At 45.0% G+C, this 24,295-nt stretch overlaps 1 protein-coding gene across 1 annotated transcript in view; it reads left to right on the top strand.

Annotated features, from left to right (window-relative positions):
• Mettl24 (methyltransferase like 24) overlaps positions 1-20,287 on the top strand; it is a 74,932-nt gene extending 54,645 nt beyond the window's left edge. The window contains exons 3-5 of the mRNA XM_050138104.1: positions 3,454-3,593; positions 14,923-15,151; positions 19,937-20,287. Of these exons, the coding sequence (XP_049994061.1) occupies positions 3,454-3,593; positions 14,923-15,151; positions 19,937-19,972 (405 nt within the window). The 3' untranslated portion in view covers positions 19,973-20,287. The remainder of the gene's footprint in view (positions 1-3,453; positions 3,594-14,922; positions 15,152-19,936) is intronic.
• The last annotated feature ends 4,008 nt before the right edge of the window (positions 20,288-24,295 follow it).

The raw sequence follows: 24,295 nt of genomic DNA, 5'->3' as shown, positions 1-24,295 counted from the left end.
CTCTCTCTCTCTCTCTCTCTCTCTCTCTCTCTCTCTCTCTCTCTCTCTCTCTCTCTCTCTCTCTCTCTCTCTCTCTCTCTCTCTCACACACACACACACACACACACACACATGCAGGAGGGTGGGCAGAGAACAAAATTTTCAATTCTGCCTTTGAGCTTTTCAAAATAATGTCACCATATAAATACACATATAATTTTTTGGGATTTCTTTCCCAAATTCCCCAAATTCTAAGGACTCTTTTTCCCCCCCACATTCTACTCATCAGTTGGTAGAATTGCTATTCAAATTTTTTGAGATGCAAAATAAAATGGAAAGGAATTAGATCCCTTTAAGCTAAATAAATAAAAATCATTTCACAAAACATTTTTCCCCCTGGAGTTTGTTTGCCTTTGTCCAGACCTAATTCACTTTATATGGCTGAGATTACAAGGGGAATTAGGCAGGCAGAGGGTGTAATTACCTCGGCTGGGGCTGAGCTTGCAGTTGCTCCCCTCCATTATTCTGCTTGCAAGAGACTTTATTGAAACCTTGGCTATAAATCTTAACTAGAAAGTTTGAAAAAAATCAATATTTAATTAATTTTTTAGAGCAGATTTTTTACGGACAACTTCTAGTTATTTTCCAAAAGAAAAAATGCTTATCAATAAGATGGTTAATGAATGGTTAAAACTGGATAATTCCTGTGCTGTATGTTTTAGCTAAGAGAGGAAGCAGGGTGGAAAAGAGTGTCTCTCTGATTGGAGAATATCGGCGCAGCATGAAATCTTAGAATAAGAAAAGAGTCGCGATTACAGAAAGCTCTATGGTAACAGAGAAGACCCAAGACCATGGCTATGGCTATGGCTCAGGCTCAGCAGGCACCACTGCACAGTAACCCTAACTTGGGCCCTGAGCTCCTTCCTTTGAGAGACGTTTGGTTAGCTGATGGTGCCAACTTCTTTGTGAGGGGTCAAAGCTGGATGCTGGTTTTGCTTGAGAACTCTGCCCCAGGTCCATTCACTAGATTCTAAGGTACAGTTGAGGAGATGATGTTAGGTTCTTTTCTGGGGACTTTCCAAAAGGCCAAACCCTCCAGGAAGCTCAAAGGAGCACCTGCCTAAGGGCCCACTGCGTAGCTCCTTAGACTGCGAGTTCCCTGGGGTCATGACACCTTGTGTCCCTGGACCTGCTTTTTACTGCAAACCAACCTCTAGGATATTCCGTAGCAGTGACCCACCCCTTATGCAATGTTATTGAAGAGGCCAGAGTAGACTTTGGATGCCACCAGAAAGGCAATAGGAATGTATCCCGTGTGCCACCGTGGTTGTAGGGAGAAGTGTCCAATCCTCAGAGCAGGCCACTGCCCTGGAGCACAAGGCTCAGGCTTAGGCAGCCTGGGACCCACAGAAGTGCCTGGTGGAACCAGCCTCCCTGAGAAGGCACAGGGTAGAGTACCATGTGCCCCGGTTCAAGACACAGCCTTTTTCCCTTCATTAGATCAGCTCTGGCCAATTAGATTGGTGCGTCCCTGTCCCTGGGTGGGAGAGGAAGAGCCGGTGGGCAGACAAAGGCAGGAAGTACATTTCTCTCTGGCCAAACAGTAGCCTACGAACTGTACAAGCTAGCATGTTTATGTTAACACGTGTTCTGTAGTCGTTGCTTGAGAGAGGACTCAGTTTCCCGGAAGTAATTTCTCCTTTGAGCAGTGGTTAGAGACAGAGAGATGGAAAGACACTGAGCCTAACGGAAAGAAAAGCTAATGATGTTTTGTGGTTTTTTTGTTGCTTTTTTGAGACCAGATCTCTTGCAACTTAAGCTGGCCTCGAACTCCTTATGTAGCTGAGGAAGCCTTGAACTCTGAGTGTTCCTTCCTCTACATCCTCAGCGTTGAAATGACAAGTGTGTGCTACACACCTGGTTGTTTTTACTCTTGCTTATTTATTTTGATGTTTTACTTGTTTTTATTTCATGTGTTCGAGTGTTTACCTGTATATGTTTGTGCACTGTGTGTGTGCAGTACCCACCAAGGTCAGAAGAGAGCGCTGGATCCTCTGGAACTGGGTTTACAATCATGAGCCATCGTGTGGGTGCTGGGAATCTAACCCTGATCCTCTGGAAGAGCAGCCGGTGCTCTTCACCACCAAGGCATGACTCTAGCCCTGATTTAGTTGTAATTGCGTATGGGGATGTGTGCGCATGTGTCAGTCCATGAGCACGCTGCATGTTTGCTATATGTGTCACGTGGAGGCAGAGGTGGACACCAAATGCCTTCTTCCATTGCTTCCCATTTTTTAATTTTATTTAGTTATTGAGACAGGGTCTTTTATCCAACCCAGAGCTCACAATTCAGCTAGACTGGCCATGGGGGCCCCAGGATCCACATGTCTCTGCTCCTGAGTGCTTGAGTTACAGACACCATTGCAGTTAAACCACCCAAGCCACTGCTGAGAATATTGCTGCAATTGCTTAACACACCTAGCCATCTTGCCAGCCCTAGAATATCTTCTCATGAAGAAAAAAAATCACCTGCTGTGGTTTTCCCATGAACAGAAGCAGTGAACCCCTGAGCTCCTTTGTATCTGGAGGGATCGATTGTCTCAGATGTGTATGCTCTAGAGAGTTTGGGGGGAGATGAGGAGGAGAGGTCTTTTGCTCACTCAGTAAGGCCAATGTCTGGGACTCATAACTGCTTTCTTCTATTCCATCAGCCTTGGTCATGAACAGTACGAGCCTCCAACTCAAGCCATCCTCCCTTAGGAAGTTCATTTGCTTACCGTGCCCTGGAATTAGGCTTCTTTCTGCTTAACGACAGCGTTCCCTTTGGTTTCCGTCTCTAATTTTGATGCATGCATTCGGAGAAGAGCTTGGGTTAGCTGGGCAGCCTTTCTGCTCCAGGGCTCTAGCCCTTCTCTCCCGGGAGGCAGCTCATTAGAGATTATTATTAGAATAATTATCTCATTAGAGAGTATCACCAAGAATCCTGCCTTCTCAGCAGACTCTTCACTCGTCCCGGGATCAGCTCTGAACCTGGATAGCAGAGGTTACGTTTCTGGCCTCGGTGGGCCCACCTTACCTGTCTGTAATAAGGCGCAGGAGACCTTGTGACCATCTTGCTCAGCACTGTGTCACACTCATGCGGTAGCCACATGCCCAGTTCTTAGACAGACACCCTTCTGCATCTGCTCCTCTGTCAACTTCCGCTCACCCCAGATGCACAGCCCTCTGACCCTCTTTCTTCCCGTCCGGGCAGCTGGCTACTGCAGCCCATTTCCCTTCAAGCCCTCACTGAGTCTTCATGAGATTGCTTCTTATCCGGCGGTCTTGTGGTTCCCTGGGGGAGGAGAGTAGTTAGCAGCAGAGGACATAACTCTCCCATCACTGTTTCCAGGAGCGGGGAAAGCAGTTAAGTCTCTACCTGCCATTCATCATCCTGCATTTTAAATTATTCATATTGATTTCCAATCCTTACAGATTGCATGCGATCACATGGGTACAGACAGCTTGGCTACTGACTCCAGCCCCGCAACGAAGCCCTGGCTGCTGTGTCTTGATGACAGGTTTGGCTTAGCTCATCAAATCCGCAGCAAGCGGTGCCGCCTCTACTCCCTAGGGTAAGACATGTTTTATAGCCGAGGAGAGCACAGACATTCATGCAGGCAGCCAAGGCCTTTTCAGTGATTCGGGATGGTGGGGCCAGTGTGTGCAAGTGATGGGATCTATCTTGTGCCTCAGCTTCATGCTGACCTGCTGTGTATATCACCAACTCAGGGTACCTCGGCAGGAGCCACCTTGCCTCCCGTCCCGCTAGCAAGGCAGCAGCTTCAGTTTTCAGCACCAGGACAGTCCCCTGGGAGAAACCAGAGGCGTCCAGTGTGACTTAGAGCACCTTTGTTAGAGAGAGAGAGAAATGTCAACGGTTGTATCAAGGAAGAGCGTGTCGGGAATACTACACACAGTTATGAATGAGCCAAGACCAATTAGAGCCACTACTGTGTGTGTGTGTGTGTGAGAGAGAGAGAGAGAGAGAGAGAGAGAGAGAGATATCGATCAATCTATGTGTAGTTTTGTATTTAGATAAAAAAAAAATAAAGGGAATTCTTTTTTGAAAAAAATGTGCATTTTTGCCAAAACACAACTTGGTCATACAGATTGAAAGTGACCTTGATGTATCAACAGATTTCGAGAGGTTCTGTAAAACCATAGGCATAAATTAACGAGACTGTTTCGCCAAGTCTGTCAGCACTTGTGTAAACCGTCCTGAACTTACCAATGTGTCTTTGGTTTCTGTCACATGGAACACCATGACCTAAAGCACTGTGGGGAGGAAAGGGTTTATTTACACTCTCAGGGACACATCCCAGTTCACCCAGAGAAGCTAGGGAAGGGGCTCAAGGCAGGGATGGGAGCAGAGGCCATGGATGGATGCAGCTTACGGTGCTGCCGTGGCTTGCTCAGCCTGCTTTCTTGCAGAGCCCAGGACCGTCAGCCCAGGGATGGCACCGCCCACCATGGACTGGGTGCTCCCACAACAGTCATTAATTAAGAAAATGTCCCACAGGCCTGCCTACAGCCGGTTCCTAGGGAGGCTTTTTCTCATCTGTGGTTCCTTCCCTTAGACAACTCTAGCTTGTGCCAAGTTGACAAAAATAAAACAAAGCTCATTAAAAAAAAAAAAAAAGGACAAAACAGAGCAAACAACCAGGACAAAATGATACATCTCAAAATGAAGAGGAGAGAATTATTTCTATCTGGAACATTCTGCTCAGGAGACTATTTATAGAAGCCAAGGAGGTTCTCAGGTTAGACCACGGTTGTATTTTTGAAAGCAGTTAAGATCCTAAACAATGTCACACATGCTTCCTCTCGGCTATAGGCTTCCCTTACTTCATCCGACTGTCCACATTTAGACATCTGCTGGACTCTGTGGTCGTGGGTAGGGACAGGCGTCGGGGTGTTGTGGGGACCCCCCAAAGGAGCTGGTTATTGCTATCAAACTGCTACAAGCAGTCTGTGGGCAGGGGTGTAGCTCTGTTGGTAGACTGTTGGCAAACGTGCATGTAGCCCTGGCCTTGATTCTCAACACCACAAAACGGTGGCATTCATACCTATCCCACCACTCAGGAGGTAGAGGCGGGGGTATCTGAAGTTCAAAATCATCCTCTTCCATATAATGAGGTCAAGGCCAACCTGGGTTGTGAGATCCTGGGTCCAAAATAAAGGATTACAAGTCATTGTGGATTTTTATAAAACAAAAGAAGAATTCAAATAAAAGTAAAAAGTTAATTAATATACTCATACATGAGTCAAGTGAAGACATAGTGCAGGTGTCTCCTAGTGCGGCTTGGCATGATGGCGCTGGCTTACGAAGGGGACACAGGCTGTGTGTTGAATGGCTCTTAAGTCAGACAAGAGCTGCGCAGCCCATTGGTTAGAACTGAGCTTTTCTTGGAAGGCCCCAGCTATGCTCAAGAACATAGGAAGGATGCTAAGTCATGACAGCGGCGTTTATTTTATGTCACATTAAAATTTTGTGAAAGTAGGTCAAAAAATAATTGCATCGTGTAGCATGCAAATTGGCAATGCCATCTTGATCCTATTTCCTGGTTCCAAACTTTACGTCCTGCTTAGCATTTTATGTTCCACAACAAATTCATTTAAGGATATAACTGAATAAAAGAAAACTTGGGAAGTGATTTAGAAGATGCTTTGAAATCCTCCCCCTCTTATGCTTCCAAGCTGTTTGATAAGATGGCTCTGCAGCAAGGTTTCAGATTATTACAGGGGAGAAAAAAGATTGATTTTCTTTCATTTGCATTCAAAATCAGCTCTGCAAGAAAGCAAATGAGAACTTCTGAATTACACTGGAAACAGAACTGAATAGATTATAGGGTCAATATTTGATGAGAAAACATGAAAGCTTTCATTACAAACTGCAACCTAGCCGAGCCTGATGGCACACACCTTTAATCCAAGCATTCGGGGGCAGACGCAGGTGGATCTTTGTGAACTGGAGGTCTGTCGGTCCTCCACCACAGTGAGACCCTGGCCCCAAAAACAAAACAAAATAAAACCCAATCAAACAAACAGCTCTGAAACCAAAACAAACACTCACAAAGAAACAAGGAAAAAGAAAAGAAATGCTGGGACACTTGAATCTAAAGAAAGGGTTTGTGATAGCAAATCATAAAACTTGGATTATGGGCAATGGGTGAGGATGATGGCTAGGCCGTGACTTGGGGTCTGGGATCTAGATGTCCCTCCTGTTCTGACGAACTGTTTGTTGAAGACAAGTAGATTGCCGTTTGCCTCTCAAGAGATGCTGAGAGGAGGTACACAAGTCGTGGTTCTGAGACCAGGAACCACTGAAGGGAGCCTTGGCCCTGGGTTACCAGTGTCTGGGAGAGCTGGGGCAGCTGTGTGGTAGTGGGAGGATGGACGGAGAATCTGTGGCCTCTACGTCCAAGTATATGTGTGAGCTCCTGAGAAGACAATAACAAAACTGTGCCTCTGCTGGGCCCAGTGATTCCCAGGCAAACCAAAGGTGCAGATGCGACTGGAAGGACCCCGGCCTGACAATTCAGATATGAGACGACAAAGGTTGAAGGCCCTGTGTCTGATCTGCCCCGTCCTGTCTCCTCCACCCTTGTAACTGACCCAGGCGGTGTCTGACTGGTCCCCAAGCTGCCATTTCTCTGTTGGGAGTCAAAGTCTCCTATTCCACGGTAGATGTAAAAAGGCATCTATCTGGTTGCTACAATCTATTCTATCAAAACTTAAGCTCAGTTTTTCACTTTTCAAATGGTGTAGAGGAGAACAGTGAACACACAGGAAGGGACAAGAAAGGAAGGCAAATGTTGAAGGGAAGAAAAAGAAGAGAAATTGAAAAGTAAGAAAAGGCCCTGGGCTCGGAGGATAGTTTGTGCGTAGTTTACCACTGCAGGCAGGCAGCCAGGTCTGTTGGCACACACCTTTAATCCCAGCACTTGGGAGGCGGAGGCAGGAGGATCTCTGAGTTCAAGGTCAGCCTGGTCGACAGAGTTCCAAGACAGCCAAGGCAACTAACAAAACAATTTCAGACAGGCTCTTCCCGGTAAGTATTCCAATGTAGACAGCGGTGAGGGGACTGTCCAGATATGGTGGGGGGATAGAGGGTGAGTGGAGCAGAGAGAGACGTCTCCTCGTTCACTCTCCTGGCAGAGCTGTGTTTTAGGGGTGCATGGATAGCCAAGCACGGCAGAGGCCCGCCGTCCTCACCCCCTCCTGCTCGGCAATACGTTATGCTATTCGGTCTCAAGACGTGGTTTCTCGGTGTAAGACGGAAGATTTCCTAAGTCACACATGGTGAGGCAACTCGAGCCAGTGTTTTAGTCAGAAAGCCTTCAGTGTGTCTGGGAGCATTTCAAGAAGAATGAATGGAAACCACAGACAAATACGTTTGCTTCCCAAGAGCTTGGATGAAGGCAGCAGGAGCAGTGTTAGCACAGGATATAATGAATGGGGAAGGAGAAGACTGTGGTCCTCGATGTCTCTAGATAGTTTCTCCCTGATCGCCCAGCTGTGGTCTGGTAATACCATAGATGCAACCGTAGAGCGGTTTATACAATGTTTAATACATATGCTTTATCTGTAAGAAGAGGAAGTGTGTGTGTGTGTGTGTGTGTGTGTGTGTGTGTGTGTTCCCTAAAATCCATTTCATTCCTTTGGGAATGACACTGTCCTGAAATAATATGGATTTTGTTTGTTTTTAAGGTAGGGTTTCACTGTGTAGCCCTGGCGGTTCTGGAACACCCTTTGCAGACCAAGCTAGCCCCAAACTCACAAAACTCCTCCTTCCTCGAGTACCTCTTGAGCACATGCAGGAATATACCAGCATACCTGACTTCATGTTTTAAATGAAACTTTGGAGTTTCATGCAATGTTACTAATACAAGAATCAATAATTATAAAATATTTTCCTCTATCCTCTGAGAACCTGCATCTCTCCTCCCTCCCTTNCCTCCCTCCCTCCCTTCATTCCTCCCCCTCCCCTCTCTCTCTCTCTCTTACACACACACACAGTTGGCAGTTTACAGTTCTAGCCTACCAGCTGACCAGCATGCCTTCCTTGATCCTGCTGGATCACAGTCGGGAGGAAAACCCTTCTCACGGCTTCTAGAACTCTTCTCTCAGTGATAAGGGCTACACACTTCTGATCTGCGCTCCGAATTTATTTTTATAGTTTTTAGCTTCTGAACAATTTTATATGCATATAAATATACTAATATACTATATGTAATTATACTCACATACTTAAATATACAAACTGGGTTTCTTTTAATCATTACACTTAAGCTTAAAACATTTTATCTCCCTCTCCTTCTCCAAAGCCCTGGACACAACATACAGCACTCCCAATTTCCCTCTGATCTTTAGCTCCCTCGCTTCTTGCCTACCACCCCTGATCTTAAGCAAATACTAGCTTGACTCTCTGTCTAGAGTCACCTATGTTGAGCATTCCATGCACATAGAATCATATAATATATGACATTTTATGGCCCTTGATGCCTAGCGTCATGTTTTCAGAGTTCATCTACAGCACCAGAACTCCACTACTCTTCATGTCTGAGTCATCACCCATCGCGTGGAAGTACCACGTTCTGCTTCTTCCCTCATCAGGGGATGGACAGTGTGTTGGTTCCCCTTGTTAGTTATTATCAGTGTTGAAATGAGCATTGGCGTGTACGTTTTGAGCCTATGTCTTATCACTTATCTTGACTGTGTACCATTTTACATCCCCACTGATAATCTATGACTCTTCCAATTTCCCCCACCTGTCCACACCATGTTGGCCTTTTCAATTATATGCCTCCTGGTGGTTGGGATGGGGTATCTCACTGTGGCTTCAATTGTCCTTCCCTGCCCAGTAATGGATTCTGAGTTTCTTTTCATATCCTTATGTTCTAAGCTTTTGGTTCCCAGGGGACATAAAACCCACTTATTGTGATACACTCAAGCCTGCTTTACAAAAGGCTAGCCAAAGGTCGCCACAATCCACTCCTTTTCCCTTCCGTGGTACCCAAGGCCACATAGCTGCTGATACATGTGGTTCACATGCTTGGATGATCCAAAGAACACTTATGGGCTACTTTGAAAACAAGCCCTCCTCTCCCAAGAGCTCTTAGTGCTGTGTGCCAGGAAATGGGAATGGTGGGCACTCCGAGGAAAAACACATCCAATAGTTGTTGTTTAGTGCACATCCCAGCTGATGCAGGCTACCTGGCTGCTTGGCTCTGAGACAACGTGATTGTTCTGATATTCTAGTCCAGTCTACTTTTGGAAATTTGGCTCTCTGGTTTTCCCTTCGTAGTTCTTCAAAACCTTTTAGATTTAATAGTCTTTTTATGCTGAAAAAATTGTTGTGCCCTAAAACCCCAGCACTGATGTGATATTTGTTCGTGAATCTTCTAACTTCACCTCCTTCTTGTAGAGGGAAGGTGGCAGGCTTAGCTAGAAGCTTTTGAATATGCATCCTAACTACTGGAACATTTTTGGGAGAGAGCTGTAGAAGCTGCTAATTGTCCCCTACTGTTCATTCTCCTGGTCTTTTTTGGGTAACATAACTCCTGAAGTTAGCCAGACACACGGCCACTCTGGATTCCCTGGCTTTCCCTCCAGCTTCAGTGACCTCGTGACCGAGGTCGTGAGCAGTGGTCATGAGTGGAACTGTGTGCAGCCCTCAGGATGTGGCCTCACACGGAAAGACTGTAGCCACTGCTTCTCTTTCTAGCTTTCTGGGTGATGAGCACACAGACAGGAGAAGGGAAAAATGGACTAGTCACCCCAGACCTTGAGATGGAAGTCACTCATGTGATCCGGGTTGCTTGCTCTATGGTCTAAACCTAAAGAAAATATTTCTAGCAAGTAAACTTTTCCATAGTAAATTTTCTCTGCATTAAATAGCAGTAGAAGATGGTTTCATTCCGATTTTTATATTAATAGTAGGTATTATTATAATTAATTGCTCAGAATGCTTCTCCCTCATCACTGCCTTGTGAGCTCCCTCAGTTGAAGGATTTAAGCTGTCTTTGTCCTCATGCGCAGTGGATGCCTTGCTCACATGTAGCATCCTATAAATACTCACATACAGGAGTAGTCGGTGAACTGGAACCTGCTGCTCACTGTATCTGGACACTGTTGTGTATTCTGGGAGTGTCAGACCTTACATAACGCTTTTTGTCACTGAGGGCAACATTACAGGTCTATCTGTGGCCACGGTCTGGAGCACAGGAGAGTCAGGAGCAAGCAAGTTCAACACAATTTCATTCTCTAAAACATGACAACTTTCCAGGTTTTGAGAGGAATGTTCCTCCAGATGCTCCTGTCCCAGGTCACCTGCTGTGTCCCAGGTCATCTGCTGTGTCCCAGGTCACCTGCTGTGTCCCAGGTCACCTGCTGTGTCCCAGGTCACCTGCTATGAAGGAGCATGTGGAGGGCACACCCATGCATGTGCATTGGAGGTGCCAGATGTGGATTCCTCTCCTGCTTCTATTACCTTGGGATATATTGTGCAATATCTTGAGTCTTCCTAATGCTTTTTGTGTTCGCCATGAAACTTGATAAATTTAAACTAAGCCTCAAAAAAGCATTATTTTAAGTACACAAAAGGCAGAATTGTACATACTAGGTAAACGAGCATAGCTTATTGCTTCCCAAAACAGTGCGTATTTATATATTAAGATTAAATCGTGCGGAAATGTCACTGTGAGACCCCATTATTCTATAATCTATATACACTGATTGTTATGTTAATCTCATCAGCTTTAGTGGGTTGAAACATGCCTAGGGGGTTACCACAGCATATTTCTAGGGGTATATGTGGCGGGGGGTGGGTAACGTAACACTGCTCTAGGGGTATCTATGTGTGTATGGAGGAGCACAGCACATCTCTGGGGTATCTGTGTGTGTATGGGGGTAGCTCAGCACATCTCTAGGGGTATCTGTGTGTGTATGGGGGGTGACAAGCTTATCTCTAGGGGTATCTGTGTCTATGGAAGTAGCACAGCTCATCTCTAGGGTATCTGTGAGGGATTTTAGATGATGACATCTCTGTCCTGAGTGGATTCAAGACGTGGATAAAGCATGAGGAGGGGTTAGCACTGTGGAAGGTGGGACCCAGTTGGAGGAAATAGTCCTTGGGTGGGGCGTCCTGGGGGACTCTGTTTTGTCCTGGTCCTTCCTGTTACTGCCCCCCTCTGCTTATTGCCTGCCATTTTGTGAGCTGTTCCCCCATACCTTTGGATAGGATGAAATCAGGAGCCAGAATTCATACTTTCTTCCTTTAACTTATTCTGCTGTTATTTCTCCTCCATTACAGGCTGACACACTGCTCAGAAGTGAAGAGGATTGATTAGATTGAGCAAAACACAACATCAGTTAACAAAAATCACCAATTACAGTCTCAGGTCATTTGGTATATCATATAAAATATCTCTTTTATGTCATGCTTAGCTTACATGTGTAGGCATGCACTTTGGATAATTTATGATAGAGTTTGTCCTTTGCATAGGTGTAGAAAACTTCTGCAAAGATATAGAAAAACTATTAAACAATAGTTATCTCTAGAAGTTATGGCTACAATTTCTGGTGTTGAAAGACTTGCTTTTCATTTTCTCTGCTTCTAACTTTTTGATTATTTTCTTCGTGTAGAAACTACAGTTATAAGAAACTAGTTGAAGGGTAGGGTTGGAGCTCAGTGAGCAAAGTGCTTATGTAGTAACCTAAGGGCCTGTATCTGATTTCAGCATAAAGACATGAGGGAGGAAGGAGGGAGCGAGAAGGGGAGAGGGAGAGAGAAAGGGGGAGCGAGGGAGGAGGAAGGAGGTTTCTGAAGCGGGCTTTATAGAAGGAAGAAATAGGCAACCAGACCTCTCAGGCGAATGCTGAGTCTCACTAAATTGGATGAAGGAGATCTGGTTGAGGGATGTCATGGGCCAAATAACTCGTGAGGGAGTCTGCTGATGAAGAGAGCGACTTAGTGGGGTAAAGGGCAAGAGTAAGACAAACAGGGTTACCGTGAAGTTTTACGTAGATGAAAGATGATCTTAGATAAGTAAAACCCGCAGAGCGGTTGTTAGCTCTTATTTTTGTGTGTGCCCAGATCGTGCGGCAGCCTGAAATAGTAACCCAAGAGAATCAAGGTCTTCTGTACTAGTTTGGATTTGGTCAGTGTATTACAGATATTCTGGGCTTTGTTATCCTCAATCACAAGTAAGCATAGGACTTTGGAACTAAGCATGATTATACGTACTTGTATTCCATGCAGTAGGAAGCTGAGGCAGGAGGATTGTGAGTTCAAGATTATGAGCTGCATAGCAATGCTCTCTCCTCCCCCCCCCCCAAAAAAAAGCATAGAGTTTTTTGGCAGAGAAATCTTAATTATCATGAAAAAATTACTCTCTTCTGGTTAATTTCTTGTTTTCCATTTAAATTGGTGTTTGAATCAATGTGGTGATTCTTACACTAAACAAGAATTTTTTCTTAGTAGCTTAGTGTTCATAAGCATACGAACTGTTTACGTGACATACTGCCTTCTAGGTACTTAGGTATAATGTGTTCATAATTTTTCCCCTTATTGTTGCAGACTAGGGTATAGATTGTCTCCTTGCTTTGGATCTAGCAGAGCGCATATATTTGCCCTTTTTTCTTTAACTGCGCTACTTTAAAAGAACACAGCAGCTGCCCACAAGTCCAGCGTCACGCTTAGTACCATGGAGACAAATTAGTGCAAATTATTAGAACACAGCTCCCCTCGAGGGAATCCTAGGCTTTTCTTAGCCTTTACTGAGAAAGTTCTCTTGAGACTAGTGGATATTCTTATTTTTAGTGAAAATAAATTTTGTTTCATAGAATGTATTCTCCTCTCCCAACTCCTCCTAGATCATCCCCATCTCCCCACTCATTCCACACCTTCTTCTCTCTCTTGGGAAAACAGGCAAATAAAAACGAACAATAACAATGATAACAACAACAAGGCAAGAGCAACAGAAGCCCAGAAACACAACTCAAAAACAAAACACATAAAAATACAAGATCGGAAACCATAATATACAAGCAAAAGATCAGTAAGAGTTAAAAAGAATTGCCAAACAAAGCAATATAAAACAACAGCAAAATCCCACTGAGTTAGCTTTACATTGGTCATCTAAGGCATGAGGCTTCTTCCTTCAAGTGTGAGTTATGCATCCTGTTGAGCCTCCATTGGAGAAAATTAATTTTTCCTTTGTAAGTGGTTGTCAATTGGACATAGCCTTCTGGGTTAGAGATGGGCACTCATGACCACTTCCCATTTCAGTGCTGGGACCCCTTCTGACTGAGACCTGGGCAAGCCCTGTGATGCGGCCACAGTCTCTGTGAGTTCCTATGTATGTCAGTCCTGTTGTGTCAAGAAGACACTGTTTCCTTGGTGTTCTCCATCTCCATCTTTCCACCTCCTCTTCTGCGTAGTTCCCGGAATCCCGAGAGGATGCCGCCCACTCTCTGCACATTGTCTAGTCCTGGCTCTCGGTACTGATTGCCATCTACTGCTGAAGGGAGCTTCTCTGGTGATGGCTGAGTGAAACACTGAACTTTGTGTAGAGCAGAAGGTCAGTAGGAGTCATTTGGTTGCTATGAGCCTTTAGCAGAGCAAGAGTACTTGGCTTTCCTGTGGGTTCATGGCCTATCTAGTCTCAGGTTGTAGGCCGCCTAAGAAATATTGAGAATGGGTTCCATCTCAAGGAGTGGCCTCAAGTCCAAAGAGATAGTGTTTGGTTACTCTCACAACATTTGTGCTGCCATTGCACAAGCGTATCACACCAACAAGTCACCATTGTAGATCACAGCGTTTGTAGCTGGATTTTTGTTTGCCTTTCTCCTCTAGTAGCATGCAGAGTGCCTTCAGTACCATGAACACTAGTTACAAGGGGTTAAGGTGCTAGTTAGGAACTGGCTCAACTTCTCTGTGCTCAACGAGATGTTTTAAGTGTCTTCAGCCTGACAGTTGGTTTCTGGAGAGCAACTAATGGTTTGGCAATAGCCAAATTGTTTGGGGTCTCCATGGGACCCCTTTGGCCAACAACTCAATTAGACTTAACCCTCTTCTGGAACTGGAGGTTTCACTTGATGGCAAATGACATCTAGTTGGGGCTTTGTCTCCTCCATTATTGAGTGACTCCATTTAGATTTATTTCACATATGTAGATGGCTTTTGAAGATTCTACTATAGTAGGATTTCATATGACCTCTCAAATAACTCTTAATGTTATTGTCCATATTTTCTCCCCTACTCCCCTCTTCCTTCCCCCTCTCTGCTTAATCCTGTTCCAGTTTCCCCCGTTTCTCCATTACTCTTTACTCTGTTTTTCTTTCCTTGGGAGACCACCGCCCAATCTCTTACTCTATCCCTAGCCTCCATGATTATGTAGCTTGTAGTCTGCATATTGAAGCTAGTGGATATTCTCATTTGCCCCATTGCTAATATAATATAATAACAATTCTTTATACGAGCCTACATGTTTAGCTAGTGATTTTGTGATCTGTGCTTAACAGATCAGTTTTCTTTTATCTAGAAGTTTTGGTCTATAGTACATGAGTGTATGTGTGTGTGTAGAGCAAGTGTATATGTGTGTATGATATTCATATGTGTGTGAGAACATGTGTATGTGTGTATAGAGCACGCATATGTGTGAAGAGCATGTGTATGTGTGTATAGAGCATGCATGTGTGTGTAGGGAATGTGTGTGTGTGTGTGTGTGTAGAACATGCATATGTGTGTAGAGTAGTGTATGTGAAGTTCATTGAATGTGTACATTAGACATGTTCTAAAGCAGAAACCAGGAAAACTGCCATTAGAGTTGTCAATTTATTCATCTAACTTTTCTTCACTGTATTTTTTTGTTTTTCTTTTCTTCCTCTGGTCTCTAGGCTGGGGAATGACGACACAGACTTTGAGGTGAGCATGGCCAACGATGGGTGTGAGGTGCATCGTTTTGATCCTAGTGTCAAATCAGCCCACGTTCTGGAGAGCCAGCGCCTCTGGCATCACCGTTTGTCCATCGACTGGCGGGATCCACATCCAGCTGTGGCTGCTCAAAAGCTACGTAGCAACACCAGAAAACTGGGAAGCATTTTGAATGAATTTGGGCATCACAAGGTGAGACTTCCCGTTTTAATTCACAATTAAATAAAACGAATAGACCCATCAAATTAAGAAAATGAAAAGCATGGCTAATAATGCTAGGAAACTGAAGATCCCATGTTTCAATATTGCTGGGCACTGTCCATTGCTCATAGAGCTGACCTGTAGACACGTCGGGGAATTCTAGAGCTGTTGATACTGAACTGCAGAGTTTCGTTGCTCCTAAGGAATGCTAAGAATGGCCAAGTTGAGACAAGAGACTAAGAAGCTACTTCTCACAGAGACTTCAGCATACTTAGGAATTTATCTAAAATTTCCAGAAAACTAAACTGCTTATTTCAACCTTGAATATACAAAAATAATCCTTCTTATGTTTATGTTTGGAAAAACACTGGCTTTTACATTTCTCAAGTTACTGGCTATTTTGAGACATTTTGGCTCTTAAAGTACAAAACCCACATGTAGCTCTGAGTAAAATCTACTTTCCAAAAATGAATGGACATCGTGTACATTGCAATTTATATAATTATATCAAAGCATGTGAAATATCTGCAAATACCCCATTGTGGAGGAACAGCATAAAGGAACTCAATCTTCGAACAATGTTCCTTGAGCTCAAGTTTTAGCTTCATATACCCAAGCAGACGCTAAAGGGGTGGTTCTGGGTGCAATTGCCTTTTTTTTTTTTTTTGGTTTCCGTCTCTCCTTAAGTGAGTTTGACCTGTCCTAGCCTATGGTGCCATGAGGTGTCATGTAATTTAAAACATGTCAAAATAAGAGCCCATCTGTGAGACAAGGTGTGGGGGATTTTAAGTTTGAATTGACTTCTTGATCTTTAATAAAAGGACTTGCCCTGTGGATTACCCCTTTCCTCTCCTCTCTCCCCCTCCTCTTTCTCCTCTCCTTTGAAAAAAAAAACCTGTCTTAGTTAGGGTTTAATTGCCATAATAAAGTTGGGGAGGAAAGGATTTATTTCCTCTTATGGCTTGGAGTTCATCATTCAGGGGAGTCGGGGTAGAAATGCAAGGTAGGAGCCTGGGGGTAGGAGGTGATGTGGACAGAGGCCACGGGGAGGGGGGGGGACGCTGCTTACTGGCTTGCTCCCTAAGCCTTTCTCAGCCCACTTTCCTAGAGAACCCAGGACCACCCGCCCAGCCGCGGCACTACCCGTAGTGTGCTGGATCCTCCCACAGCAACGTCAATCAAGAAAACGCACACTGGCTTGCCTACAGGTCACTGTGGGGACATATTCTCAGTTGTGGTTTCCTTTTCCCAAATGACCTGTGTCGAGCTAACCCAAAATCAGCCAGCATACTCCCTTTAATCAGACAGTCAAAACTTTTCCAAGAACAGCCTTGAGGAAGTTATTGCTCTTTTTACACAGGACTAGCTAGCCATTTGTACTTTGTTTCTGCCACTAAGAGCAACCAGCATCCAACAGTGAGGAACCTTAAATGCTTCCTGGCTACAATATTTCGAGTAAGATCTCTGAATAGAACTTTTTTTTCATGGTCTACTAAATTTTTAATTAGTGTGGGAAGTGGAGGCATTTTTCAGAATTCACTTCCAGTTTATTCTTTTTTGCCACTCCTACTTTTGCAAACCTGTTTTTCTTTACTGATGATAATAACAAACCACTTTCCCAATCTGTCAAGTCTAGATTCTCTGCAGAGTGGAACCTCTCTGTGTTCAGCTTTATTGCTGCTCTCTGTGGCTCACTTGCTAGTCCTGCCCACCCTCGCTCTTCTGAGACAAGACTGAGTAGGCAAAGGAGGTTAAGGTCAAAGCCCTTTGTGCATTCTTCAATACATTTTAGCAAAAGACTTGCTAGAGAAGAGGATAAAATGAGGCTTTGAAAAAAATTATGTGTGCATGTAATTCATCCAAGCACATTTCCTACGGAGAGTATATTTTAGGATAATGAGACACAGAGTTGAACTACATGCAACCAGCTCTCTGGGAGCTGTAGCGGGCCAACCTTTATGCTGGGGGTATCATGGAGCATTTTGCCCCTGGATAGCAGAAGCATTTACAAGGATACTTAAAGAGGAGAGATCAAGGGTTGCTTTTGTTCCTACAGTGGTTTATTTTTTCTTAAAAGCAGTAATAACAATGAAAGGAATCTGCCTCAGAATTGCCAGGTATGGATTTGATGCTTCAAGGAAAATTCACTGTTGAGGGATGGAAAAGCCATCAGTCTCCTTCACAGAGATTCTTCGGCTGAATACTTTCAAACAGAAACAACAAAAACTAAGCCCCCATTGAATGATTGCTTCCCTTGGAAACACTCTGCGAGGGGCTACGCAGTGCCAGATGAAAGGAAACCTCATTTGCGGCTGGAGAGAGCGTGGTCTGTTTTCCTTCCTCCCCGTGTGTGCGGACATTGATAAACAGGGCAGGACTGTGGCAGGGGAGGCGGAGAGAGCAAAACACCCGAAAGATCGGCATTCCCACCCCTTTGTCTCTTGATTCTGAAAGCAGCAGTAGAAGCCACACAGGGCTTTGATGACTGTAAAATATCTCCTATGGTTTTGTGATGATTTTCATATTTGCCTGTTTTCCTTCTTTTTTCCTTCTCTGCATCCAAACCTGGTTTCTAGTCAAGCGAGGGACGTGAGAGCAAATGTCGGCAGTATTTGGAGAGAGTGACAGAAAGATGCATATGGCTCGTGTGCTGCTGTAGAAACTCTTTGCTAATTTTAACTTCAAACTATAAATCAACAAAGCCTTTGCAAAGCATCATGCAGAAGCAGCTGCATCAGCAAGGCGGCCCTGGACCAGAAGCCCTGTCTGCCAGGGAGTAACATCACCCGGACCCAGGCCCGCTGGGGGTGATTTACTGTCTAGCCCGTGCTGCAGTGGTTGTTGATGTTAACTAAGTCTGGGAATTTTTCAAGAGCGGATGAAGATTACACTCGAGGATTCTGCTCTTATTAATTTTACTGTGTGGTTTTTCTCCCCCAGACTCTTCGTCGCATACTCAGCATTTCCTACATGATCCGGGCTGGGAAATGATAAATTACGATCCTTATTGTTAGCAGCCAGCTAAAGGTTCTTCTGCCAAGTTTGGGTGGGAGATGTGGCTGTTAAACTGCAGCTCTCTTGGTGCCAAGCAGCTCTGGGCTTCGGGGATCGGGAGCCTCTGCTCTTTGCATCCAGCTCTGCTTCCCCCGCAGCAACCAGGGGTACTGCACTCCCTGGCTGTGGGCTGCAGTGACTGGGGCCGGAAGTGCTTCCAGTTCTCAGTTTTCCATAGTCTTCCTCTTGCCCCACCTTGAGCCTTGGCCCCAGGGTCTCAGTTCTCCATAGAGACACTTCTGCACTCTGCCCTTGTCTCAGTCTGCTCCAGCCTCGGTTCCTGTTCCCGGCCATCCTCGGGAACTCCTCTGCTGCCCCTTGTTACTACTGGGGACGCCTGAGGCTGAGCCCAGGGGGTTGCTGCTTTTCATGCCGCCAGCTCAACGCGTTCTCTCCATCGGAAAGACCACAAGGTAGGCAATGTGACTCTTCAGGAAAGGCGCTCTGTGGATGCCTAGTTTTGCAGCGTGGTAGGACCGTACAGGGGGGAGATCTCATCAGAGTGAGAGGCGGGCTGCTAACACAGCCTGACACGCAAGCTCACAGCCCTCTGTCCACAGCACCCTCTGCCACACAGTCTGCGAAGATCGTACTAGGCCTATCATGGAGGCAATCAGTGCCCAGCCTGACTGCAGGTGTTGGGTGACTTCTGGAGTGCCTGTGACCGTTCACCTGATGCTGTCATGGCTGAAACAACATTTCCAAGGGTTGATTCTGAGTGCCTGGAGTGGCTCTTAATAAATGAAGCTTTTTTTTTTTTTTTTTTTCAAAGCAAAAGCCATGGTTGGGGTAGTGGCTATAAAAGCTACTGTTGGTTTATATTGTTGGAAGGAGACCTCCTCGGGGCACCTGTGGCTGGACAGAAGCCTCCCTGAGCAGCCATGAGGTCGTCAAAACAGAGCTCCCATGACAACAGTAGGAAAAATCACACAAGTAAGCTGACTGATTGACAGCTCCCATGAGGGCCATGACAAACGGGGCTGAAGCTGGAGTTGCCGGCTGTCTCTGGTGGGATGGTACCAATGTCATTTCCAGCCCCACTGGATCTGAGAACAGTGGAGACAGCAGCACTGGTTTCCATTCAGACTCAGTTCTTTATGCTCCTGGAATCATCCCCTACTGGGCTCCTTAGCAACCGCAGTAGCAACAGAAAAGGGCTGTCTGACAGCTGTCAGTCATGCAGCTGATCAGCTCGCTCTGACAGCTCCAGTCATTTGAAAAAAAAAAAAAAAAAAAGCAAGCAAACAAACCAAGCCTATGACAAAGATCTCACACAAAATTTCATTCTTTGGTGCCCTTTATCCAACAATACATAACCCCCAGAAGGCAGGATGGCTTCTCCTGGTCTGTATCTTCCCTAGTATGACCTTCAGTCTTGACCCTACTGCTGATAGGAAGGAAAGGCAGCTTCCTGGGTGCTTACCTCAAGGAAGGCCTTAATCAAGACTTGACCCACAAGTTGGCTTGTTAGCATTTGGCACTGGAAAAGTCAGCTGGCCTCTCTGGACACTTTGATCATCTTAAACAACACCGGCTTTAATTAAGTGTGGCTTGTTTGGAGAATTAGATCTAAGAACACAGTGTGGAAGTCTCCAGTCGAAAGCCTGGCATGGGGTCGTCACTTCATCTCTTGCAGTGAATTTAAAGAATCGTGATCCACATTGCCTGTGACTTTTAACCAAATATTACAGAGAATGCCGACTTTTCTTTCTTTGTTCTCAGGGAGACTATGCCGTAGATGCATCTAGACGTCGCTAACTACAACTAATTTCAGGCAAGAGTTATTCGCGAAAGCTTTGTGTGAAGCTAAAGGGCACTTGGTCCTTCGGACGTGGTTGAAAGAGAATTCGTTCCTGCCTTGTGGCACGGAACAGCTTTGCTGGCGACTGTGTAGAAAGTAAATACTGCACCGCAGAGAGAATGAATAAGCCGCTGAGAATTAATTGGAATCTGTTTCCCATGAGCAGATGTCCACCCCCGGGCTGGGCTGTCTGGTCAGGTGGCTCTGAGGGACTGGGCCTCCTCCCTGTCAGCTCAGGTCTCTGCCCCTGCTTCCACCTGCCACTATTCATCCAGCCCAGTGTCCCCTTGGACTCTAAGAGAACCATAGTTTCTGCCTGCCCAAGTGAGAGCTTTCTAGAACATCAGTTTTTGTCTATGGTTTGTGTTGTTTGAGGGAACATGGGCTCTGAAATCAAACAGCAATTCTCCTCTGTGCTGCGCACGCAGCTTCCGAATGGCTGTGAGGACTGTAGAAAGGGTCATTGATGTGAGTAGACTTTGGATCTGGTCATTTTTGATACGTAATACTTTTATTTTGCAAATGAAGTTTATTGAAATGGTTTAGAAGATTTTTTTAAATGAAATAAAGAAACATTTGAAGGGCTAGTATACTTAGTGGTTGAGAGCTTACCAAGTAAGCACAAGGCTCCAGATTGGATCCACTGGGGGGAAATGTTATAAAAACTAAAGACAAAAATAATAGAGAAAACAGCGACGAGAAACAGTTCACAGCAAAGAAGAGGTACAGAGGCTTGATTTGTTTGCACAGACATACATGCAGGCAAAAAGAAGGAAGTCTTCTGTCTGCACTTCCGTGATGTTCCCTGAGCCTCGGAGGCAGGGAGGTTAATAGATGTAATTTATCCACAGCTAAGCATTCACAGTCATGTGTACGTGACACTCCAGCCAGTTATGAGTCTGCATTGGCCATCACCAATTGTGAAAGGAGGTCTCTCTAGTCAAAGCTGAGACGTTAACTTGAAAAAGGATAGTCCTAAACATGGAAGGAAAAGTTATGAAAAATTTGGAGGAAATGTTTAAGACCTTGAGATTGGTAAATATTTCTTTTCCTCTCTCTCTCTCTCTCTCTCTCTCTCTCTCTCTCTCTCTCTCTCTCTCTCTCTCTCCTTTTCTCTCTCTCCTTCCATCCTTCTTTCTTTATCTTTCTTTTTTTTGGGGGGTGGGTTGTTTGTTTTTTTTAAAGACAGGGTTTCTCTGAGTAGTCCTGGCTGTTCTGGAATGCTCTTTGTAGATCAAGCTGGCTTTGAACTCATAGAGATCTACTTGCTTCTGCCTCCCAAGTGCTGGGATTAAAGGTGTGTGCCACCAAACCCTGCTAGGCAAATATATCTTTAAATTTTGGAGGGCATGAGTTTTTGCCTGCATGTATGTCTGTGCACCATTGCATGCCTGGCACTCAAGGAAGCCAGAAGAAGGTGTCAGATCTCCTAGAACTGAAGTTATGGGTGCTTATGATCTGCCATGTGGGTGCTGGGAATTGAACTGCATCCTCTGGAGAGCCTCCAAGTCTCCTAAACACCGAGCCATCTTAGGCATCCAATTCTCTTAAACACTGAACCATCTCAGGCAAGCAGTTCTTAAAGATTTAAAAAAAAAAACACTTTAAAAAGATAGTATTTCATCAAGATAAAATATTCTACTCATCCAGTGATGTTGTTAAGAACATAAATCCTGAGATAGAATATTCAGCACAGCAGATCAGATTTTAAACCTTTCATCCAGAATGCACAAATAATATTTACACTGAAAGTTGGGGGTGGGGTGATCAGCAACCCAGTTCAGAACTGGACAAAAGATCTGAACTGACACTTTCCCAAAGATGATACGGAGAGGCAAAAACACACGAGAAGATGCTCAACTCCTCTAGGTACCAGGGGGAAGGAAAGCTGGAGTCAAAACAGATGTTACTTTAACATCCACCAACCGCCAAACCGCCACCAAAGCCACACAGTGAAAGACAGACAAGAGCAGCAATGAAGGAACCACCAAACCGCCACCAAAGCCACACAGCGAAAGGACAGACAAGAGCAATAGTGAGGGCGACAATGGACCGCTCAGGCATTCTTGATGGGAATGGGAGCATTTTGGAAGAGTTTGGCAATTTTGTGTTGAATCAGTGCTACAGTGTATATCTGGAATGGTACCCAAAGGCCCAGGTCTTACAGCTTGATCTCCAGCCTGTGGCACAATTAGAAAATGATGCAACTAGTGGGAGGTCTTTAGGGCATTAGGTGTGGGCCCTTGGTGTCACTGCTGGGACCGCAGGCCCTTCTCCCTCTTTCATGCTCTGGCCGTGAAGTACACAGCTTCACCTGCCATGATCTGCAGGCCAGACAACCCTGCACGGAAACCTCTAACACAAACCCTTCTTTCCAAAGGTGGCTATCTCAGATATGTGTAAAGTCATGGAAAGTTGGTGACGCAGTTGAACCTGTATTTACTAATAGACCCAGAGGCCCACTTCTAGGTGTTTATGCAGGAGAACTGAGCACAGATGTCCACACAGCGACTTGTGTTTGAAAGTTCATGTAACCCCTAACCAAGGCAGTCCAGATGTGTATCAATCTTCATTGTGAACATGCTCTGATTTAAAAATCATGTAGTAGGCACACCTTTGGCACCTTCCCAGAAAGAATTACTGAGGAAGGAAGGTCTACCCTGATGTGGGTGGCGCCATCCCGTGTGCTGGAGACCCAGACGGAATACAAGGGGATGAAGTAGAAAGTCAGATGAAGGCCAGCATGGCGCTCTAATCTGCCCCAGATGTGAGCAAACAGCCTTATGAGTCCACCATCATGCCCTCCCTACCATGAAGGGCTACACCTGCTACTACTGTAAGTCCAAAACACTTTCTTTATTAAGTCCCCTCTTGTCAGGTGTTTCATAACAGCAACAAGAAAAATAACTAATACAACATTTGAATAAATAGGTTATGGTTGGACTATATTGAAAAAACAACATGCCATATGCCTTACCTCCCATATAGGCGGAATACAGCTCAAAAATAAAAAAAAATAAGCTTAGTAATGTATAGGATATGAACCCATCTTGCAGACTCTATACTAGATAAAAGGGTGCACAGTGTACAGTTCTCTGCTCATTCAGATTCTAGAAAAGAAAACCCCTATGAGCTCACGGCCGGAAGTGACCAGCCATGACCTGGAGGAACTGAGATGGATGGAGGGGATCACAAGGGACTTTCAGATGTGTGAATGCTCTGTGTTGGAGTGTGTTGATGGCTTATATGGTGTTCACAAATGTCACAAGTCTTTGGGTTGCACACTTGAAATGTATGGCTTTATTGTGTTGAATGAGGAGCAGGCCGGCCTTTGGTCCCGTCCACCCAGCTATCTTATACCCAAAATAATCACACAGAAACTATTCATTTAAACACTGCCTGGCCCATTATATCTACCCTCTTCTTGGCCAACTCTCACATCCTGATCTAACCCATTTCTATTAAATCTGTGTATCACCACGTGATTGTGGCTTACCGGCAAGATTCTAACCTACGTCCATCTCAGGCAGGAGATTCATGGCGTCTGCCCTTCTTCACAGCATTCTGTTTTGTCTACTTCTCCCACCTAAGTGCTGCCCTATAAAAAGGACAAGGCAGTTTCTTTAATAACCAATGAAAGCAACACAAATACAGGACCTCCTATACCATTATTGTATGTAAATTATGCCCCACAAAAGGAAAAGTAAAGAAGAATATGGAGGTTGTTGCCGTTCCATCGTTTTCACAGTGGTTTTGTTTTTCTAGCCTCTCCCTGAAAGAAATGAAAACCTGGGGAGGTCTTCTGCCTCCGGGGAGAATAGATCACCTGGGAAGAGATGCTATACTGCACCCTTTGAAATTTGTGCCTTGTGAATATTTAAGAAGTTAAAATAGGTTCAGGGGCTTATTGCTGTGGTTTAGATCTTAGTATTCTCCCAAAGACTCATGTGCTGAAGGCTTAGTCCTCAGCTTGACACTACCAGGTGGCATCCTTACTGCTTTGTCTTCAGGTTGAAATGACTGGGAGTTGTCCTCACTGCTTGGTCCTTAGGTTGACTGGGCAGGATCCTCATTGCTTGGTCCTCAGGTTGACATGACTGGGAGGCGTCCTCACTGCTTGTTTCTTGGCTTGACCTCTGAGAGGTAGTACAAGGAAGTTAAACCACTGAGAACTTGCCCTCAAAGGACTATTAGGATGCTGGTCTGTTTCTGTCTTTCTCTTTTGCTTCCTGGCTGCCATGGGACAGCCTTTTCAGCTACATTCTCTTTCCTTGGTGTTC

Source organism: Alexandromys fortis, unplaced genomic scaffold (genome assembly GCF_014885135.2).
Source record: "Alexandromys fortis isolate MF-2015 unplaced genomic scaffold, M_Fortis_MF-2015_v1.1 scaffold_14, whole genome shotgun sequence".
Lineage (NCBI taxonomy): Eukaryota > Metazoa > Chordata > Mammalia > Rodentia > Cricetidae > Alexandromys > Alexandromys fortis.
The sequence above is the reverse complement of the archived record's forward strand: the minus strand, read 5'-3'. Positions and strand labels throughout refer to the sequence as shown.